Source organism: Oncorhynchus mykiss, chromosome 3 (genome assembly GCF_013265735.2).
Source record: "Oncorhynchus mykiss isolate Arlee chromosome 3, USDA_OmykA_1.1, whole genome shotgun sequence".
In the NCBI taxonomy this organism is placed as follows: Eukaryota; Metazoa; Chordata; class Actinopteri; order Salmoniformes; family Salmonidae; genus Oncorhynchus; species Oncorhynchus mykiss.
In genome coordinates this window covers 67,523,188-67,542,804 of record NC_048567.1, presented here as the reverse complement: position 1 = coordinate 67,542,804, position 19,617 = coordinate 67,523,188, and the positions used below count along the sequence as shown (strand labels likewise).

At 41.4% G+C, this 19,617-nt stretch overlaps 1 protein-coding gene across 4 annotated transcripts; it reads left to right on the top strand.

The window, feature by feature from the left end:
• Positions 1-475: 475 nt before the first annotated feature.
• On the top strand, positions 476-18,204 carry LOC110520451 (lysophosphatidic acid phosphatase type 6). Of its 4 annotated transcripts, none has more exons than XM_021597778.2 (11): positions 476-793; positions 1,228-1,451; positions 1,891-2,019; positions 10,673-10,803; positions 11,468-11,547; positions 11,649-11,736; positions 11,871-12,003; positions 12,551-12,651; positions 12,843-12,935; positions 14,336-14,501; positions 16,592-18,204. In XM_021597778.2, exons 2-11 carry the CDS (start codon positions 1,233-1,235, stop codon positions 16,724-16,726), a joined length of 1,275 nt encoding a protein of 424 aa, XP_021453453.1. In that variant the 5' UTR covers positions 476-793; positions 1,228-1,232; the 3' UTR covers positions 16,727-18,204. The 4 variants fall into 4 exon arrangements, with proteins under 4 accessions (XP_021453453.1, XP_021453452.1, XP_036830901.1 ...); XM_021597777.2 differs by having other exon boundaries at positions 1,223-1,451; XM_036975006.1 differs by lacking the exon at positions 476-793 and adding an exon at positions 885-1,130 and having other exon boundaries at positions 1,223-1,451.
• The last annotated feature ends 1,413 nt before the right edge of the window (positions 18,205-19,617 follow it).

The window sequence follows — 19,617 nt, the reverse complement described above, 5'->3', positions numbered from 1 at the left end:
GTTTGTAATTTAGTTGACAGACCTGTCTTCAACCTGTCCAGAGGACCTCCTCTCGTGTGTAAAAATGCACAGATAGAACAATGAGACAGATATTTCACTGGATGTATTGTGAAGCATCTGCTTGGCGTTTCCATTCACTACCAAATATGGTATTGAGAGGAAGCCCAATTGCGGTCAGTGAGAGAAGATTTTGGCCGAAATTCTGCAAATTTTCACATCGATTAAACATTTGACGTCAATACAGTTTTCTGTTCCCAAAACTTACATTTGTTACCAACAGAGTGGACTAAAGTTTGTAGACTTTACCTTTGCAAAAATCGCGTTGTTTAAAGGAGCACAAAGGCAAATTGAGTCACGCGCGCTTCACAGACTAGGGGTTTTCTCATGGAAATATGCAGATATTGCTAGAGCGCGCCAATAGGACCTCGTTAGCTCGTGCTTGGCTCTGCCCCTTGTTGTATGTTCTGCCCAGCATTGCTCATTTGTTCCCATAGGAAACGAAAGAATGTTGTATATCTTGGTTTACTTATACAATTATTTTAAAAACTGGCCCAATACAGTTTAAGGGGAGAAGAGGGAAATGACGTTTGTGGGCAGCTTTTTCGGGAAGAGTAGTTTACCGCTACCATTGATTCGCTTTGAAAGCATGGATCATACCAGAAAGGACTACATATTCCAAAAAACCTTTTATCCTTAACCGGTGCAGTGTTTTCAAAATAGCCTGAGTTAGTCCATAGGGGATTGTTATCTGAAAAAATTGTTGGCTAGTTAACTGTTCCAGTGCTTATTAAACGTAAGTAAATTTGAGTTCAAAGCCGTGTGCCATTCAAGTAGCTTGAGATGTAACGTTAGCTAACCCCTAATTGATAGAATGACTAATTTCTTACGTTTGACATTAACTAGCTATGAGTTGACATTTGTTGATAGCTAGCTAACCTTCAGTCTGCAGCAACTGCTCGATCTTGACGGCTAGCTAGCTAAGAGTCATTAGCTCAGTGGCAGCCAGCTTGTTCGTAGCTCCTGCTTCAAAACTTGCTGCCATCGCTACCAAAATATCAAGTGCCAGGTTCAACCATACTGCAGTTGTATAACTACCCGGTAACAAACTCTGGAGTCGCTGACATTACAATGTATGAAGATCATAAACTGGTTCGTTGTAAATGATTGACTGTGCTAGCTAAATATGTTTTCAATGTTGTAATTGTGCGGTCTGTCTCGGCAGCACAGTAATCATGAGGATGAGGAACCTCTGGACCAAAGCAGGTGTTCTGGGCTCGGTATCCATGGCGTTTGGATCCATGTTCTGGTCTCAGAAGAAGACGGAAACGACTCAGACGGGTTCGACCACCGCATGCACGGAACCACCTTCTCCTTATGAGCTCAAACTCGTGCAAGTCCTGTTCCGCCACGGAGCCCGAACTCCGCTGAAGTCTATACCGGATGTCATGGAGGTGAGGGACCATTTGTGTCAAATATCTTAAATAAATAATACATTAAGATGTCCCACTCATGCCTTTTTTTATGAGTTCCGGTCTGCTTAACGGGGTGGCTCTCCCATAGGCACCAATGCATTAGCAGCTGGGTGTGAATGATCTACTTAATGTATTCACTTAATTCATTAACCAGAACAAATGAGGGAGTGGGATGTCTTGTTTCCTTTTCCATCTCTGCCTGTGTCTTGCCCCTGAACAAGGCAGTTAACCCACTGTTCTTAGGCCGTCATTGAAAATAAGAATTTGTTCTTAACTGACTTGCCTGGTTAAATAAAGATTTAAAAAATAATAATATATATTTTTTTAAACGTTTAGCCTCATTGACAAGACAATGCATGCTGAAGGTATGGTCACCAGTATCTGAAAAGCTAAAATACTTCCTTGTCCTGTCTCTCAGGCCCAGTGGGTGCCTAACCTCCTGGAACCCCCAGCACACACACATATCAACTATGTGGTGACAGACCTGGAAGGAGGTCCACGGCCCTCCTCACCGGTGGAGGACAGCTACCGGGCCAACATACTGAGTGTGAGTGTGTGTGTGTGTGAGCAGAGGAAGTTGTACCTAGAGAGATAGGGTCAGGGCGAGGAGTAGGCGCTTTGATAAGTATGGTTAGGGCTGTTACGGTGACCGTATTACTGCCACACCGGCTGTCACGAGTCATGAAGGCAGTCAAATTCCACGGGACTGTGTAGTCACAGTAATTAGGCTTCTCCAAGCTCTGATGCTGCTGATGGTCATTAGTAGTCTGCCAAACTTGCTAACTGCCTGGTGCTCAGCACGCTATTGTTCTTCTAATCACTCTGACATCAATGCAAATGTATTCGAAAAACTTATCTAACACTTCATGAGAGCCCATGAGCTCATGTTGCGCAACATTTCTACAGGCTATGCAATTGCGTGAGAATGTGATGGCCTCTATTTAAAAAGAGGCGTATCCCATCAGTTTCAATAGGCTAGACCTACTACATTTATTTCTCAACTTTCCTAATATTAAGCACATTTATTTCCTTTACAACAGCAGTATAGCCTAACTGGCTGGCATGAAAATGAACCACAGGAAAAGCGTCCTCCATTCGCTTTTTAAGTGCAGAAATTACGTGTATTTTTCCCCCCTGCCCCAGTATCCAGACAGATGCATGATAATGGTCCATTCTAAATCAAAACAAATGTCACACATATATTATTTAGTATAGGTAAAGACAATATTACATCAAGAACAGTCTGATAGTCTAATATTTTCACCTATCACTTGGGAATTACAGTACCAGTCAAAAGTTTGGACACATCTACTTATTCCAGGGTTTTTCTTTATTTTTACTACTTTCTACATTGTAGAAAAATAGTGAAGACATCACAACTATGAAATAGCACATATGGAATCATGTAGTAACCAAAAGTGTTAAACAAATCCAAATATATATTCTGTTTGAGATTCTTCAAAGTAGCCAACCTTTGCCTTGATGACAGCTTTGCACACTCTTTGCATTCTCTCAACCAGCTTCATGAGGTAGTAACCTGGAATGCATTTTAATTGACAGGTGTGCCTTGTCAAAAGTTATTTTGTGAAATTTCTTTCCTTCTTAATGCGTTTGAGCCAATCAGTTGTGTTGTGACAAGGTAGGGCTGGTATATATAGTGTATTATTGATTGGATGTTTGTTTATTCCATGTGTGTTGTTGTATGTGTCAAACTGCTTTGCTTTATCTTGGCCAGGTCGCAGTTGCAAATGAGAACTTGTTCTCAACTAGCTTACCTGGTTAAATAAAGGTGAAATAAATACAAATAAAAAATACAGAAGCCCTATTTAATAAAAGACCAAGTCCATATTATGGCAAGAACAGCTCAAATAAGCAAAGAGAAACGACAGTCCATCTTTAAAGTTTCTTCAAGTGCAGTCGCAAAAACCATCAAGCGCTATGATGAAACTAGCTCTCATGAGGACCTCCACAGGAAAGGAAGAACTAGAGTCACTGCTGCAGAGGAAAATTTCATTAGAGTTACTAGCCTCAGAAAGTGCAGCCCAAATAAATGCTTCACAGAATTCGAGTAACAACATCAACTGTTCAGAGGAGACTGTTTGAATCAGGCCTTCATGGTAGAATTGCTGCAAATAAACCACTACTAAAGGACACCAATAATAAAAAGAGACTTGCTTGGGCCAAGAAACGTGAGCAATGGAGATTAGAATGGTGAAAATCTGTCCTTTGGTCTGTTGAGTCCAGATTTGAGATTTTTGGTTACACAGACTGGTGGACAGATTATCTCCGCATGTGTGGGTCCCACCGTGAAGCATGGAGGAGGAAGTGTGATGGTGTGGGGGTGCTTTGCTGGTGACACTGTCAGTGAATTATTTAGAATTTAAGGCACACTTAACCAGCATGGCTACCACAGCATTCTGCAGCAATAATCCATACCATCTGGTTTGGGTTTAGTGGGACTATAATTTATTTTTCAACAGGACAATGACTAACACAGCCTGGAGGTTAAGGGCTATTTGACCAAGAAGGAGAGTGATGTAGTGCTGCATCAGATGACCTGGCCTCCACAATCACCCGGCCTCAATCCAATTGCGATGGTTTGGGATGAGTTGGACAGCAGAGTGAAGGAAAAGCAGCCAACAAGTATATGTGGGAAGCATATGTGGGAACGTCTTCAAGACTGTTGGAAAAGCATTCCCCATGAAGCTGGTTGAGAGAATGTCAAAAGTGTGCAAAGCTGTCATCAAGGCAAAGGGTGGTTACTTTGAAGCGTCTCAAATATAAAATACATTTCTTTAACACTTTTTTTGTTTTCTACATGATTCCATGTGTGTTATTTCATAGTTTTGATGTCTTATTCTACAATGTAGAAAATAGTAAAAATAAAGAAAACCCCTTGAATGAGTAGGTGTCCAAACTTTTGACTGGTACTGTATATATTATCACTTGTGAATGAAGCATATATAAAATAAGTAAATGCCCAGCTTGTGTGCAGTAAGGCAAGAAACGGTGCATGCCTTTTTTTCAAATCATAGTTGATCACCCCATGTAACGTAGCCAATATATTTTGATACGGTTTGTATCACAACTAACGTGGCCAAATGGCTTCTTAAAATGAAGCACATTAATCCACTTTACAACGGCTGTAGTGTCTAATTGGCATACATAAGCAGCGCGTGAGTTTCAAGTTTTGGGAAGATAATTTTCACCATAAAAATGCACCTTTAAAATAAAATTACATGCATAATCGTATTTGCGGTCACTTTTGAAAATTGTGTTTTCCTTTTAATTGATTGCATTTTGGATCATTCGCGCTTATAGCCTACTGCCATGTGCGCATTGATGTGCTTATAATGTAAAGAAATAGCCTAATAGTTTATCAACATTTTAAGCAAAACGTTCTGATCTGTTGCATCAGTCCTCATTGCTTAAAAATGCTAGTGGTTGTATTCATTTGGGATCTATCGCAACCCACAACTGTCCAAGACTATGTTCAAAATATTTATTTCTCGCACAGAATAGAATAGGTCAACCTTTGTACCATGGGGGATGGTAGATTGACATAGGCTAGTGCTTTTGCTGTTCGTTAGGCCTACTCATCTTGTTGGCTGCCATAAAGTAAATGTGGACAGTTCTTCCAATATCTTCAATATTATTCTTGGAATTAGATAAGGACGTGCGCAGTTGCATCCCAGATGTGTCTTTCACTTGTAGCATTTGAGAATGACCCGATCACCTGACGGGCATTGGCTAATAAGAATTGAGCTATTTGAGAGAGCCATGTGAGTGAGAGGTGCTTCAGAGCACGCAGCCGGGAGAAGGGAATTATAATTTGTATATTCAGCCCAATGGCACAATGTACACTGGCTGCAAAAGGCATGGATTTTTTTATGGGGCATTAAGGCCACACAAACGGGATGCTGCCGGGAATTTTGAGGCATTATCATGCTTGTCAAATTGTGAATGAGAGACAGATAAAGTGTGTACAGCCTGTGCAAATAACATAGCAGAGCTCATAACTTTCATGCAACTGTTTTCAAATCATCATAAGAGTCACATCATCCAGCCTTAGAATGTATTAATAATCCAAACAAATAGCCCAACATTTGTATTGCAACTAAAGTTGCATAAATAACTAAATTAGGCATATAGGAGGACCTGTTTATTTCCTAACCGCAATACACAGAATAGCTACACGTGCTCACTCCCTCAAATCGTTTGGAGAAAATATCCTTTCTATTTTATTCAGCTATGTTCAATTGTTTTCTTCATAATATAAGAAAATGCCATGGAATTCTAAGCAAATCTTGTCAGCTATATGAACTAGTGTAGCCCACAGCCATATGGCATAGCCAGATCCGGGCATAACATAAGGACAACTTCTGTTCTTCTGAAATGGACTACATTTTCTTCATATCATGTTTCTTTAGATCTGTCTTAAAAAAATATTTATTGTGATGGTGTAGGCTCTATTAAATGGATTTATTTTATTATTATTTTTAAATTCAAAATAATATATATTTTTATTTTTTATTTTTTGTGGATCAGCTTAATATTGCGGAAAGAATGTTGCTTCCATCAATGTAATTGTCTGCATCATTTCCAATCCCCCATATATTTTTTGGTGTAAATATATCACAAGTGAGTACACCCCTCACATCTTTGTAAATATTTGAATATATCTTTTCATGTGACAACACTGAAGATATTATACTTTGCTACAATGTAAAGTGGTGAGTGTACATTTGCTGTCCCCTCAAAATAACTCAACACACAGCCATTAATGTCTATACCGCTGGCAACAAAAGTGAGTACACCCCTAAGTGAAAATTTCCAAATTGGGCCCAATTAGCCATTTTCCCTCCCCGGTGTCATGTGACTCGTTAGTGTTACAAGGTCTCAGGTGTGAATGGGGAGTAGGTGTGTTAAATTTGGTGTCATCGCTCTGACACTCTCTTATACTGACTGGTCACTGGAAGTTCAACATGGCACCTCATGGCAAAGAACTCTCTGAGGAGCTGAAAAAAAGAATTGTTGCCCTACATAAAGATGGCCTGGGCTATAAGAAGATTGCCAAGACCCTGAAACTGAGCTGCAGCACGGTGGCCAAGACCATACAGCGGTTTAACTGGACAGGTTCCACTCAGAACAGGCCTCGCCATAGTCGACCAAAGAAGTTCTGAACGTGCACGTGCTCAGCATCATATTCAGAGGTTGTCTTTGGGAAATAGATGTATGAGTGCTGCCAGCATTGCTGCAGAGGTTGAAGGGGTGGGGGGTTAGCCTGTCAGTGCTCAGACCATACGCCGTACACTGCATCAAATTGGTCTGCATGGCTGTCGTCCCAGAAGGAAGCCTCTTCTAAAGATGATGCACAAGAAAGCCCGCAAACAGTTTGCTGAAGACAAGCAGACTAAGGACATGGATTACTGGAACCATGTCCTGTGGTCTGATGAGACCAAGATAAATGTATTTGGTTCAGATGGTGTCAAGCGTGTGTGGCGGCAACCAGGTGAGGAGTACAAAGACAAGTGTGTCTTGCCTACAGTCAAGCATAGTGGTGGGAGTGTCATGGTCTGCATGAGTGCTGCCGGCACTGGGGAGCTGTAGTTCATTGAGGGAACCATGAATGCCAACATGTACTGTGACATACTGAAGCAGAGCATTTTTTTGTATTTATTTTTTATTTAACTAGGCAAGTCAGTTAAGAACAAATTCTTATTTTCAATGACGGCCTAGGAACAGTGGGTTAACTGCCTGGTCAGGGGCAGAACGACAGATTTGTACCTTGTCAGCTCGGGGATTTGAACTTGCAACCTTCCGGTTACTAGTCCAACGCTCTAACCACTAGGCTACATGATCCCCTCCCTTCGGAGACTGGGCCGCAGGGCAGTATTCCAACATGATGACGACCACTGCCTTGCTAAAGAAGCTGAGGGTAAAGGTGATGGACTGGCCAAGCATGTCTCCAGTCCTAAACCCTATTGAGCATCTGTGGGGCATCCTCAAACGGAAGGTGGAGGAGTGCAAGGTCTCTGTAACATCTACCAGCTCCGTGATGTCGTCATGGAGGAGTGGAAGAGGACTCCAGTGGCAACCTGTGAAGCTCTGGTGAACTCCATGCCCAAGAGGGTTAGGCAGTGCTGGAAAAGGATGGTGGCCACACAAAATATTGACACTTTGGGCCCAATTTGTACATTTTCACTTAGTGGTGATGAACAGCAAAATGAAGGGGGAGAAAAAAAAACAATACAAAGAAATGGCATAAGACCCGAGTACCCAAATGTACAATAGAGGTAATAGATTGATCGCTTATCATAAAATGAACAGCAAAATGAAGGGGGAGAAAAAAAAACAATACAAAGAAATGGCATAAGACCCGAGTACCCAAATGTACAATAGAGGTAATAGATTGATCGCTTATCATAAAGTCAGAACTGATCCCACTTTTGTTGCCAGCGGTTTAGACATTAATGGCTGTGTGTTGAGTTATTTTGAGGGGACAGCAAATGTACACTGTTATACAAGCTGTACACTCACTACTTTACATTGTAGCAAAGTGTCATTTCTTCAGTGTTGTCACATGAAAAGATATACTCAAATATTTACAAAAATGTGAGGGATGTACTCACTTCTGTGATATACTGTATATCCATACGCATGCATACATATACACATACCCATATAGACATACATACCCATATAGACATACATACTTAATTGGATTAAACTAATGAACACTTCAGCTTTTACCTTTTAGTATACATCTTATACACATTCTACAGACACAGTCTACTTTACAATAGTTCTCTCTTGTTTGTTCTTAGTCCTTCCTCTATTTCTGATGTCCATCCAGTTTGATTTCTATTTGTAACTGTGCTATTTCACCAAAGTTCTGAACCTATACACATTTTACAGATCCCGTATGCTTTACATTGTTTGTCTTGTTATTAGTCCCACCCTTCAGCTCCATTCAACTCCTCCCATCTATCTCTTAACACCATCCATATTGGATTTCTATTTGCCATATATTTTTCAACTGTGCTGTGATGCTTCACAAAATAATTGAACCTTTCTATTCTCATAGCTTCTACAGATTGTAAATTAAAAATAAACGTTTTTGCTAAAATAATTATTATATTATTGATTGATTGACTATGGCTTTTCAAATCACTCATTATTGCTATTTGTAGCGTTAGTTCTAGGCAAATGTTGCAATTCTTCAGCCAGTCCTGGACCTGTGACCAAAAACGAGCTACATATGGACAATACCTAAATAAATGATCTAATGACTCTGCCTCCTCACAGCAGAATCTGCAGAGCTGGGAAGATTGTATCCCCCATATATATATATATATATATATATATACCATTCTATTAGTTGCAAGAATTTTGTATAGTAATTTATATTGAAAAATTAGAAGTTTTGAATCCTTTGTTGTTTTGCATATCAATTCATAAACCATGTGCCATGGAATGGGTACATTGAAAATCTCTTCCCAACTATTTTGCAATTTATATGGCACAGCTGTCAGTTTTTTGATTCTTAAATGAAATTGGTATATGTTTTTATTTATCACACTTTTCTTTAACCATTTACATTCTTTAATACAGGGCCGACATACAAGTTCCTTACTTTTTTATCCTTCTACTTACCTCTTCCAGTTTTGTGGTAATGCTGCAATTAATTGGTTGTAATTTTGGGTAGAGCAGACATTTCCATATGTCTGTGTTAGCTGCATGTGTGACATAACTCCACCTCCACTCCACTTATTTATGGTATCATTCACTAAAATACATTTTTTAAACATTTATTTGAAAAATACAGTTTTATCAATTAGTATATTTGAACTTAACCACAATATTTGTTGTACTATTTGTTCCGTCCTTTCAGGTGGATTAAACTGAAATTGCAACCAACTTTCTAAGGCTTGTTTAAAAAATAAAGATATTTTGGAGATTATTTCCTTTTCAAACAACCGAAAGTGAGCAGGTGTAATCTGAATAAAGGGGAAAGGCCCTTCCTGAATATAGGGTGAGACATTCGTACCAATTGACTAGAGAACCAGTTTGGATTCAAGTATAACTTTTGTATGACTGATGCCTTTAGTGAGAGGTCTAATGCTTTAATATTTAATAATTTCTGCCCACCGAATTCATATTCGTTATATAAATAGGCCCTTTTAATTTTATTTGGCTTGCCGTTCCAAATAAAATTGAATAATTTTTGTTCATATAATTTAAAAAACAGGTCACTAGGTGTAGGCAAAACCATAAGCAAATAGGTCAACTGTGATAGGACTAAAGAGTTAATCAGGGTGATTTTTTCACAAATAGACAGGTATTTTCCTTTCCATGGTAGCAAGATCTTGTCTATTTTTGCTAACTTTCTATAAAAATTATTGCCGTGAGATCATGTCTTTCTTTTGGGATTTGTATACCGAGTATGTCTACATCCCCGTCAGACCAAATGGATTTAAATTGATTTATTAGACTTGTTCCAGGTCTGTGAGAGCCAGAAATCTTGCTTGTTTGTAGGTGACCAAATACTTATTTTCCACCATAATTTGCAAATAAATTCATTAAAAATCCTATAATGTGATTTTCTGGATTTTTTTTCTCTCATTTTGTCTGTCATAGTTGAAGTGTACCTCTCTCATCTTTTTAAGTGGGAGAACTTGCACAATTGGTGGCTGACAATACTTTTTTGCCCCACTGTGTATATATATATAATATATAGAATATATATAGAATATTATATAATATATATATTTGTTCAATCAGTTAAAAGCATTTGAATTATAATTGTACATGACATACTCAGTATAAAATAAAAAACATTTTGATTACAGTGGGGCAAAAAAGTATTGTCAGCCACCAATTGTGCAGGTTCCCCCACTTAAAAAGATGAGAGAGGTACACTTCAACTATGACAGACAAAATGAGAGAGAAAAAATCCAGAAAATCACATTATATTATATATATACATATATATACATATATATATATATATATTATATTATATTATATATATTGCTTATTTGTGGTGTGGTTTTCATGTCAGCCCTTTTGGGCTTCCAGCCTCACTTGCACACTGTTTTTTCCAGGTTTTTTTATCTGTACTGTTTTGTCTTTCACTTATTTTCTTTGGTGTGAATAAATAAAACCTAACCTTTGACCCCTGTCCTTTTCCCCTGAAGGGGGGTACGTACCCAGGTCAGTTGACCACGGTGGGCATGCAACAGCTGTATGAGCTGGGAGAGAGGCTGAGGAAGAGGTACATCAAGGACACGGCCTTCCTCAACCCCACCTTCAGCCCTACAGAGGTCTAGTAAGTAATGCAGCCTTCCTCAACCCCCACCTTCAGCCCTACAGAGGTCTAGTAAGTACCATAGCCTTTCTCAACCCCCACCTTCAGCCCTACAGAGGTCTAGTAAGTACCATAGCCTTTCTCAACCCCCACCTTCAGCCCTACAGAGGTCTAGTAAGTACTGCAACTTTCCTCAACCCACACCTTCAGCCCTACAGATGTCTAGTAAGTACCATAGCCTTTCTCAACCCCCACCTTCAGCCCTACAGAGGTCTGATATGTACCACAGCCACATGTGCTCTTGTCAATAGCCTGGTAGTCACGTTCTGTAGCCAACTCAGATCCGCATCTAGGTAACATGAAGGTAACTTAAGTAACATCAGCCTAGCTAATGTATAGGTCACCTAGGTAACGAGAATGGCTTACTCAGAAAAACTTCCAAACTGACTAATTCGAGGTAAAAAGGAGTTGGAGCACTCAACAAAAAAAGACAGAGGTTGATTTTGTCATTGTTGTTGAGCACCCCTCCTTTCCTTTTTTGCTGAAGCGTAAAGGTCCACCTGAGCTGTCACCTAGGTAACATCAGGCTAGGTAACATAAAGGTTGAAGACATAATACCACAGTACATGTACAAGACATTGATATATTCTTCTAATATATATGCCGTTTCGTCTCTCTCTCCCAGTGTGCGTTCCACTAACATTGTAAGGACCATAGAGTCTGCCAAGTGCCTGGTGGCAGGGCTGTTCCAGCAAAGCCAGAGTGGTAGGTGTCACTGTATGTTTGTTTATGTGCGTATGAGGCGTGTGTGTCAAAGACCAGTATTTCCGAACTCCTAATGTTGCTCCCCCTCTCTTCTTCTGAAGACATGGTTTCCATTCTGACGACTGAGGCAGAGTCAGAGATCCTGTACCCTAACTACCACGGGTGTAGACTGCTCAAACACCTCAGCGGGTTAGTGAGTGACTGGCTGGGTCCCTTTCCTATACATTTTTGTGTTTGGCTGGATCTCTCACTCTTTAATGTTTGTGATTGGTTGTTTCTATCTTGTTGATTTTTGTGATTGGCTGTGTCTGTGTGTGCTGTAGTCATCGCTGGGCGGAGTCGTCCACTCTGCCAGACATCGCTGCGGACTTGAGGAGCATCCAGAGTGCTCTGGGCATCGCTGCCCACCAACGGGTTGACTTCATCCTCATCAGGGATGACATGGTGGCCAGAGAGGTGACACAATGCAACAAATATATACTTAATTTCAAACCTTTTCTTGACAAAATGTATTATGAGATCCAAAGGTATAAATAGTGATACTGTCATTGTCACGACTTCCGCCGAAGTCGGTTCCTCTCCTTGTTCGGGCGGCGCCCAGTGTCGCCGGTCTTCTAGCCATCATCGATCCATTTTTCATTTTCCATTTGTTTTGTCGTGTCTTCTCACACACCTGGTCTCAGTATCCCTCATTACATGTTGTGTATTTAACCCTCTTCCCCCCATGTCTTTCTGCAGAATTGTTTATTGTAAGTGCATGTGCACGTTTTCTCTGGTGCGCGATGGGTTTTGTACCCATTTGTTTATTGTTCTGGTTTCCAGGGGTTTTATGAATATAACCACTCCGTTGAATACCCAGTTTTGCTCTCCTGCGCCTTACTTCCCTTCTGCTAGTTACAGCAAAATGACTTAGTCATGGAGATGTTAACATGACAAAGTGTGTGTGTGTGTGTGTGTGTGTGTGTGTGTGTGTGTGTGTGTGTGTGTGTGTGTGTTATATCAGACACACGGACTGCCCTGCCCACCAGTCCTGGACTCCTGGAGGAACACAGTGGAGCAGAGAGCTGTGGAAATGATCTGTCACATCTACGAACCCAGCAAGAGGTCAGGGGTCAAAGGGTAGTGGGATGTAAATACAGATGGGCCTGTGTAGAGGTCCGGGTAGTAGAACAGAGACAATATAGTTCCCTGTTTCATGAGCATAAGCTGCTTCCTTATTCCACATTCAGAAATAAATTCCCCCAAGACAGTTGTTGTTTCCTTCATCTTGTCTGAGGTTTGCTTGTTGTGATCAGGGAGAACCTGCAGCTGTGTGTGGGTCCCCTCTTCCACACCCTGATGGGCAACATTGAAGACCATCTACAGGGCACAACCTCAGAGTCCAACAGGTGAGTTACTCTTACTTTGATTGCATTCATTTTGAATGGGGCTGTGAACCGGAGCTGCCTCCCGGCCGTGAACCGGGTGCCCCGCTCTGGCCAACGACGAAGTGACCTAGATTTTAGCATGTGGATTAATCAACAACAAAAAATAATAATAATCAAATGTATTTATATAGCCCTTCGAACATCAGCTGATATATCAAAGTGCTGTACAGAAACACAGCCTAAAACCCCAAACAGCAAGCAATGCAGGTGTAGAAGCACGGTGGCTAGGAAAAACTCCCTAGAAAGGCCAAAACCTAGGAAGAAACCTAGAGAGGAACCAGGCTATGAGGGGTGGCCAGTCCTCTTCTGGCTGTGCCAGGTGGAGATTATAACAGAACATGGCCAAGATGTTCAAATGTTCAATATTACCAGCATGGTCAAATAATAATAATCACAGTAGTTGTCGAGGGTGCAACAAGTCGGCACCTCAGGAGTAAATGTCAGTTGGCTTTTCTTTGCCGATCATTGAGAGTATCTCTACCGCTCCTGCTGTCTCTAGAGAGTTGAAAACAGCAGGTCTGGGACAGGTAGCACGTCCAGTGCTACCTGTCCAAGATGAGTAAGATTCAGTGTTTTCACATGCAAAAGTGATTGCTTTTGATTTATCTGCCTTCCCAATGAAAACGAGTTTGAACATTTGAACATATACAGTGGGGCAAAAAAGTATTTAGTCAGCCACCAATTGTGCAAGTTCTCCCACTTAAAAAGATGAGAGAGGCCTGTCATTTTTATCATAGGTACACTTCAATTATGACAGACAAAATGAGGGGAAAAAATCCAGAAAATCACATTGTAGGATTTTTAATTAATTTATTTGCAAATTATGGTGGAAAATAAGTATTTTTTAATAAGTAGTTTTCTGTAAGTCTTCACAAGGTTTTGAAGTGTACCTATGATGAAAATTACAGGCCTCTCTCATATTTTTAAGTGGGAGAACTTGCACAATTGGTGGCTGACTAAATACTTTTTTGCCCCACTGTATTTTATGGAAAAGAGATGCATGTTTCTGAACGATGCATCATGCTGCCTTGGTGACAACATGAATGAGTGGTGCAGATTACGGTTTGATTTGAGAAGGGAGTGCCTGCAAGGAATTGATGATTAGTTGACGTAGAATCAGGTGTGCTTGTCCAGGGCCACAAACAAAATATGTACTGTTGGGGGGGGGTACTAGAGGACTGCAATATAAAACACAGCCAATAAGAGATTTATTGAGCTGCAGATCTCAACCCAACCACTTGATGGTAGCAAATGTGATTTTGTAAATGGCACATTCTTAGTTTTTCGTTCCCTACCCCTACTTGTTACTGAACATCAGACATTTTCTGAGGGCATTTTCACATATGTGTTTTTTCTCTCAGGAAGCTGTTCCTGTACTCTGCCCACGACACCACTCTGATGCCCTGTCTCATGGCCCTGGGGGTTTTTGACATGCAATGGCCACCGTACGCCGCTGACATCACCCTGGAGCTGCATCAACACAGGCAAACCAAAGAGGCCTTTGTCAAAGTGTCCTACATTGGCAAGGTATGGTCTAGGGCAGGGTTTCCGTTAGCCGGCAATTGCCGGATTTTGGCCCAAATTAAATAAATGAAAAGCCGATAAATTAAACTGTTGCCACCCAGAAAAAAAATCCCATTGCAAAATAATGCTTTTTATTCATTGATGGAAATACCAGTTGATGGAAATACATTTGACCATCATGCTTATCGGTCTATAGCACAGGAGGTTGGTGGCACCTTAATTGGGGGGAACGGCGTGTGGTAATGACTGGAGTGGAATCAGTTGAATGGTATCAAACACATGGAAACTATGTGTTTGATTCCATTCACTCCGTTTCAGACATTATTAGGAGACTTCCTCCACTGGTCTATAGGTTAACTAGCATCATTTTATGGAATTAAATTGGCCTGTGTGTATCGTGTGTTAAAACAGTTTTGGTGTACGATTTAAAGATCGCCTCCCATTCACCATTCAAGTGCAGTCAAAAAGGCTATCAGTGTGTCACCCTCCACTTTACAATGTGAGCTGAAGGCAGTATGCATTTTGAAAACGTACTTAATTGTTTGAAACCTGAATGTTTTATTTCATATTATGAGGCCTGTTTTACCTTGCTTCAAAGTAGCCTATATGCTAAATCTGACCATGGAAACGTGTAGGCAATTATTTTATTAAGACTTCATAGGTGGCACATGAGTTTCAAGTTTGGGGAAGCTTACAATTTATCCTGCCATGTCTGCCGTTATGCATGCCAGTTATGATTTTCATATAATAATTTTTGTGGATTAGTTTTATTTTATAAATAACGTTTTTGTTTCTCAAAATCATTGTCATGTGGTTAATCATAATCTGAATTAAAATGATTAAAATCTAAAAGTTAAAAATCAACTAATGCAAGATCACCAGCCTCTGCCGTATTGGCACACCGTGACCCATTGGTGGCTAAAGAAATTAGTGCATAGAGCTCATAGCCTATAACTGCCCTTGTTCTTACACACCAAGGATTGGTGATTATTGAGGATGAGATTGTTGGAAAGATTTTTGAAATATATAGCACTTTGTGACATCAGCTGGTGTAAAAAGGGCTTTATACATGTATAAATACATTTGATTGATACATTTGATTGATATAGCTTACCGTAAAGAACTATAGTTTTAATATGTTATCATTTGCATTGGATGTTAAACACGTTACATTTACTACTGGTGACATGTTCTGGGGAATATTTTTTTTAATGTAAGGGCAAACAATTCACACAAACAATGAATGCACAAGAATTGGCAGGAGACAGCTGAGCCGTTCTGGAGAGACACACCCCCTTCTTGTCTCAACATTTAAAAATGATGCTCAAGACACATTATCTTCACACACATTTTAGATGTTTTTCACTGACAGCTGCAATTCAATAATCCGCTAAGCCTATTGCCAAGCGTGCTTCCCAAATAGACATCAGACTACGACCGTGTGATTTTTGAAACAATCCACATCATATAGCAACCCATCGTAGTTGTTGCCACTTTAGATTCCCCTTCTTTCTAAGTTTCCAACATATATTTCCATCTCTCACATATGGAATAGCTATCAGGTGTGCTGTTTAGAATGTTTTTTTCCCAGCTGTGCTGTTTAGAATGGTGTTTTCCCAGGTGCGCTGTTTAGAATGGTGTTTTCCCAGGTGCGCTGTTTAGATTGTGTTTTCCCAGCTGTGCTGTTTAGAATGGTGTTTTCCCAGCTGTGCTGTTTAGAATGGTGTTTTCCCAGCTGTGCTGTTTAGAATGGTGTTTTCCCAGCTGTGCTGTTTAGAATGGTGTTTTCCCAGGTGCGCTGTTTAGAATGGTGTTTTCCCAGGTGCGCTCTTTTGAATGGTGTTTTCCCGCAAATTGTATTTGCCCTAATGGGTTATACATCCAATGCTTATGGGTCCGGTACATTTCTCAAATGGCAGGTAAATTTAAATCTTCCCGGTCACATTGTCCAGTGCCATATTTTCCGAACTGAGAACTTGGTCTAGGGCACAAGTGTGCTAGGGAAGAGGCAAGGCTCATATTTAAACACTGTGATAGTGATCTCTTTTTGTGTGTGTCTCTTTCTTATGTTCTTTGTTTTTTTGTGTCTGTAGGACCAGTTGATTCCAGGCTGTAGTGGAGTCTACTGCCCCCTGCAGGAATTCAAGCAGGCCTTCTCTAACTACTCACTGACCTCTGAACTCTATGAGTCGCTCTGCAACCGCACAGAGGGCATGGCCGACCCCTGAGGCTTCCACACTCTCACTGTTACCAGCCACCCTGTTTACATCCCACCAGACATCCACTCTCCAGCCCTAGCCTAGCATTAGCCCGCATATTAGAGTATTTAGTATGTTAGGATACCTCATTGTTTAAGCCAGGGGTGGGCAAACTTTTTGGCTTGAGGGCCATATCGGGATTTAGAAATTCGATGAAGGGCCGTACAGATTTTGGGGGGCTTATTTTATCTATACATTATTGTTAATCAATTTGCGGGCCAGAAAATAGGTCCATTGTAAATGGGTCCATTATAAATAACCCATTGGGCTCCCTAGTGGCACAGCATCTCAGTGCTAGAGATGTCACTACAGACCCTTGTTCGATTCCAGGCTGAATTACAACTGGCTGTGGTTGGGAGTCCCATAGGGTGGCGCATAATTGGCTCAGCGTTGTCTGGGGTAGGCCATCAAATCAAATAGGTCCATTATAATGTTCAATCTAGTTTTAGACATTCAAGTGTGGCCTGGAGTGTTTATGTTAACCAAAATTATAATTCCCCCCCACATCTATTTGATTATTTTGTACCTCCCGTGGGCTGGATTGAATGGTCATGTGGGCCAGAGTTTGCCTGTCCCTGGTCTAAATGTACAAAGGTAGCGTCACTCTCAAAGTGGATAACTGGCTTTGAAACCACACCCAGGGCAATAGGCGTCCTGTGTGGTACTGCTTCAACTGGTTAAGATAGTCAGTCCTGTGTGGCTCAGTTGGTAGAGCATGGTGCTTGTAACACCAGGTTTCTGGGTTCCATTCCCATGGGGGACCAGTATGAAAATGTATACACACACCTTGGATAAGAGCGTCTGCTAAATGACTAAGAGGAAGAAAGTTTTACTTTACAAAGTAAATCTTAATAATATTGAAATAATCTGGTGATATTATAATGCCTAAAATGTTACCAATTCTAATCATAAATGTACTTTCTGCGACAGTACTATGCACAGAGCGATGTGCTTTTATGTCTGTAGATACACTGCATTTAGCTGGTTATTACTTTATGCACAGCACTGTGTAAATGACTGGGTTTATAGATACTGTATATTGACTTTCTGAAATGTTCTGGCTTTGTTTTTTTTTGAGAGTGAACCAAAATGCTTCACAGCAAACTGCAATCTTCTCCTCAGGGGAAAACCAAGCACTTCATGTACATAGTGCTCATTAACCAAGGGTACCAAAATGTATGGTGTGTATGAGAGTATGTGTTTACCCACTCAGAATCATTCATTTTAGAACCTTTTTAAAAAGGGATTTATTCTGTTTACGATATGTTGTGAGTGAAACAGTAGGTGCCTTCTTTTAGGAATGTGTTGATTATATTGAGTGTTTAAATGATATGCATGGACATGTGAGCAAATATACACTACACACTGGAGTGTTTGTTGGTTCTAGGTGTCATCATGGGGAGTTGACCTGACTTTGGAGTGGTGGTTATAATAAAGAGTTGGTCGAGGCTTTGTCTGTCTCTAATGTGCAACACCAGTGGTCATATGGTCAGTCGGTGGTCGTCGTAAGGATACCTGACCCACAGTTTTCAGTCATGTTTTAAGACAAACCGGCTCCAAGACAATGGGCGCATTTGAGCAGATCAGTCAGTGAAAATGGTTGGTCACCACTTATCAAAGGGGATACGTCTGACTTGAGCCAACATGTTGACTGCATGAACTTTACAAAAACCATGTGATCCAAGGTCATGCCGTTTTGACTGCAGTCGACTACACGTATCTGCAGTTGCTCCAGAGACGGAAGAGGAAGCGAGACATCCCACACCCCGGAAGTTCGTTCCTGACTCCATCCGCAGTTCTCGTCCCAGTTCTAGAAGGCGTTCTGCACCCTCATTGGGTCGTTGGCCAGCCTGTCCTCCGGGTTCCAGTCCAACGGCCAGTCGGAGTAAGCCAACCAGGACCTCGAGACTACCCTGCGCTGCCTTGTCTCCACCAACCCCACCACCTGGAGCCAGCAGCGTGTGGGTCAAATACATCCGCAACACCCTTCCCTGCTCTGCCACGGGCCTATCTCCCTTTGAGAGTTCCCTGGGGTATCAGCCCCGGCTCTTCCCTAAGCAGGAAGCGGAGGTCGGCATACCTTCTGCCTAGATGTTTTTTTCCGCCGCTGTCATCGTACCTGTAGGAGAGCCCGGTCAAGACCACCTCCAGGTATCGATGACAAGCGGATCACCATCGGATCCCGGCCCCCGGTATCGTCTCGGGCAGAAGGTATGGCTGTCCACCCGAGATCTGCCCCTCGGGGTGGAGTCTCTTAAACTGTCCCCCCATGTTTATCGGCCCTTCCCATCTCCAAGATCATTAGCCCCTCTGCTGTCCGCCTTCTGTTGCCCCGTACCCTTCGTATTCATCCTACATTCCATGTGTACTGCTGCTGTGTCTAGACTGCATCTAGTTTGTGCTACGGCAATATCCATCAAAAAAGGCAGATAGCCTTCATATACAAAACATTAGGAACACATTCCTAATATTGATTTACCCACCCTTTTGCCTTCAGAACAGCCTCAATTCATCTGGCCATGTAGCTACAAGATGTTGAAAGCATTCAACTGGGAATGCTGACCCATGTTGACTCCAATGCTTCCCATCGTTGTATCAAGTTGGCTGGAAGTCCTTTGGGGAGTGGACCATTGTTTTATTTAAATGTTTTCCCCCCATTTTTCTCCCCAATTTGTCCCTTCGCTGCAACTCCCATATGGACTCGGGGGAGGCGTGTGTCCTCTGAAACACAACCCCACCAAGCCACACTGCTTCTTGACAGAATGCTTGCTTAACCCAGACTCCAGCCGCACCAATGTGTCAGAGGAAACACCGTACATCTGGCGACCGTGTCAGCGTAGATTGCGCCCAGCCCGCCACAG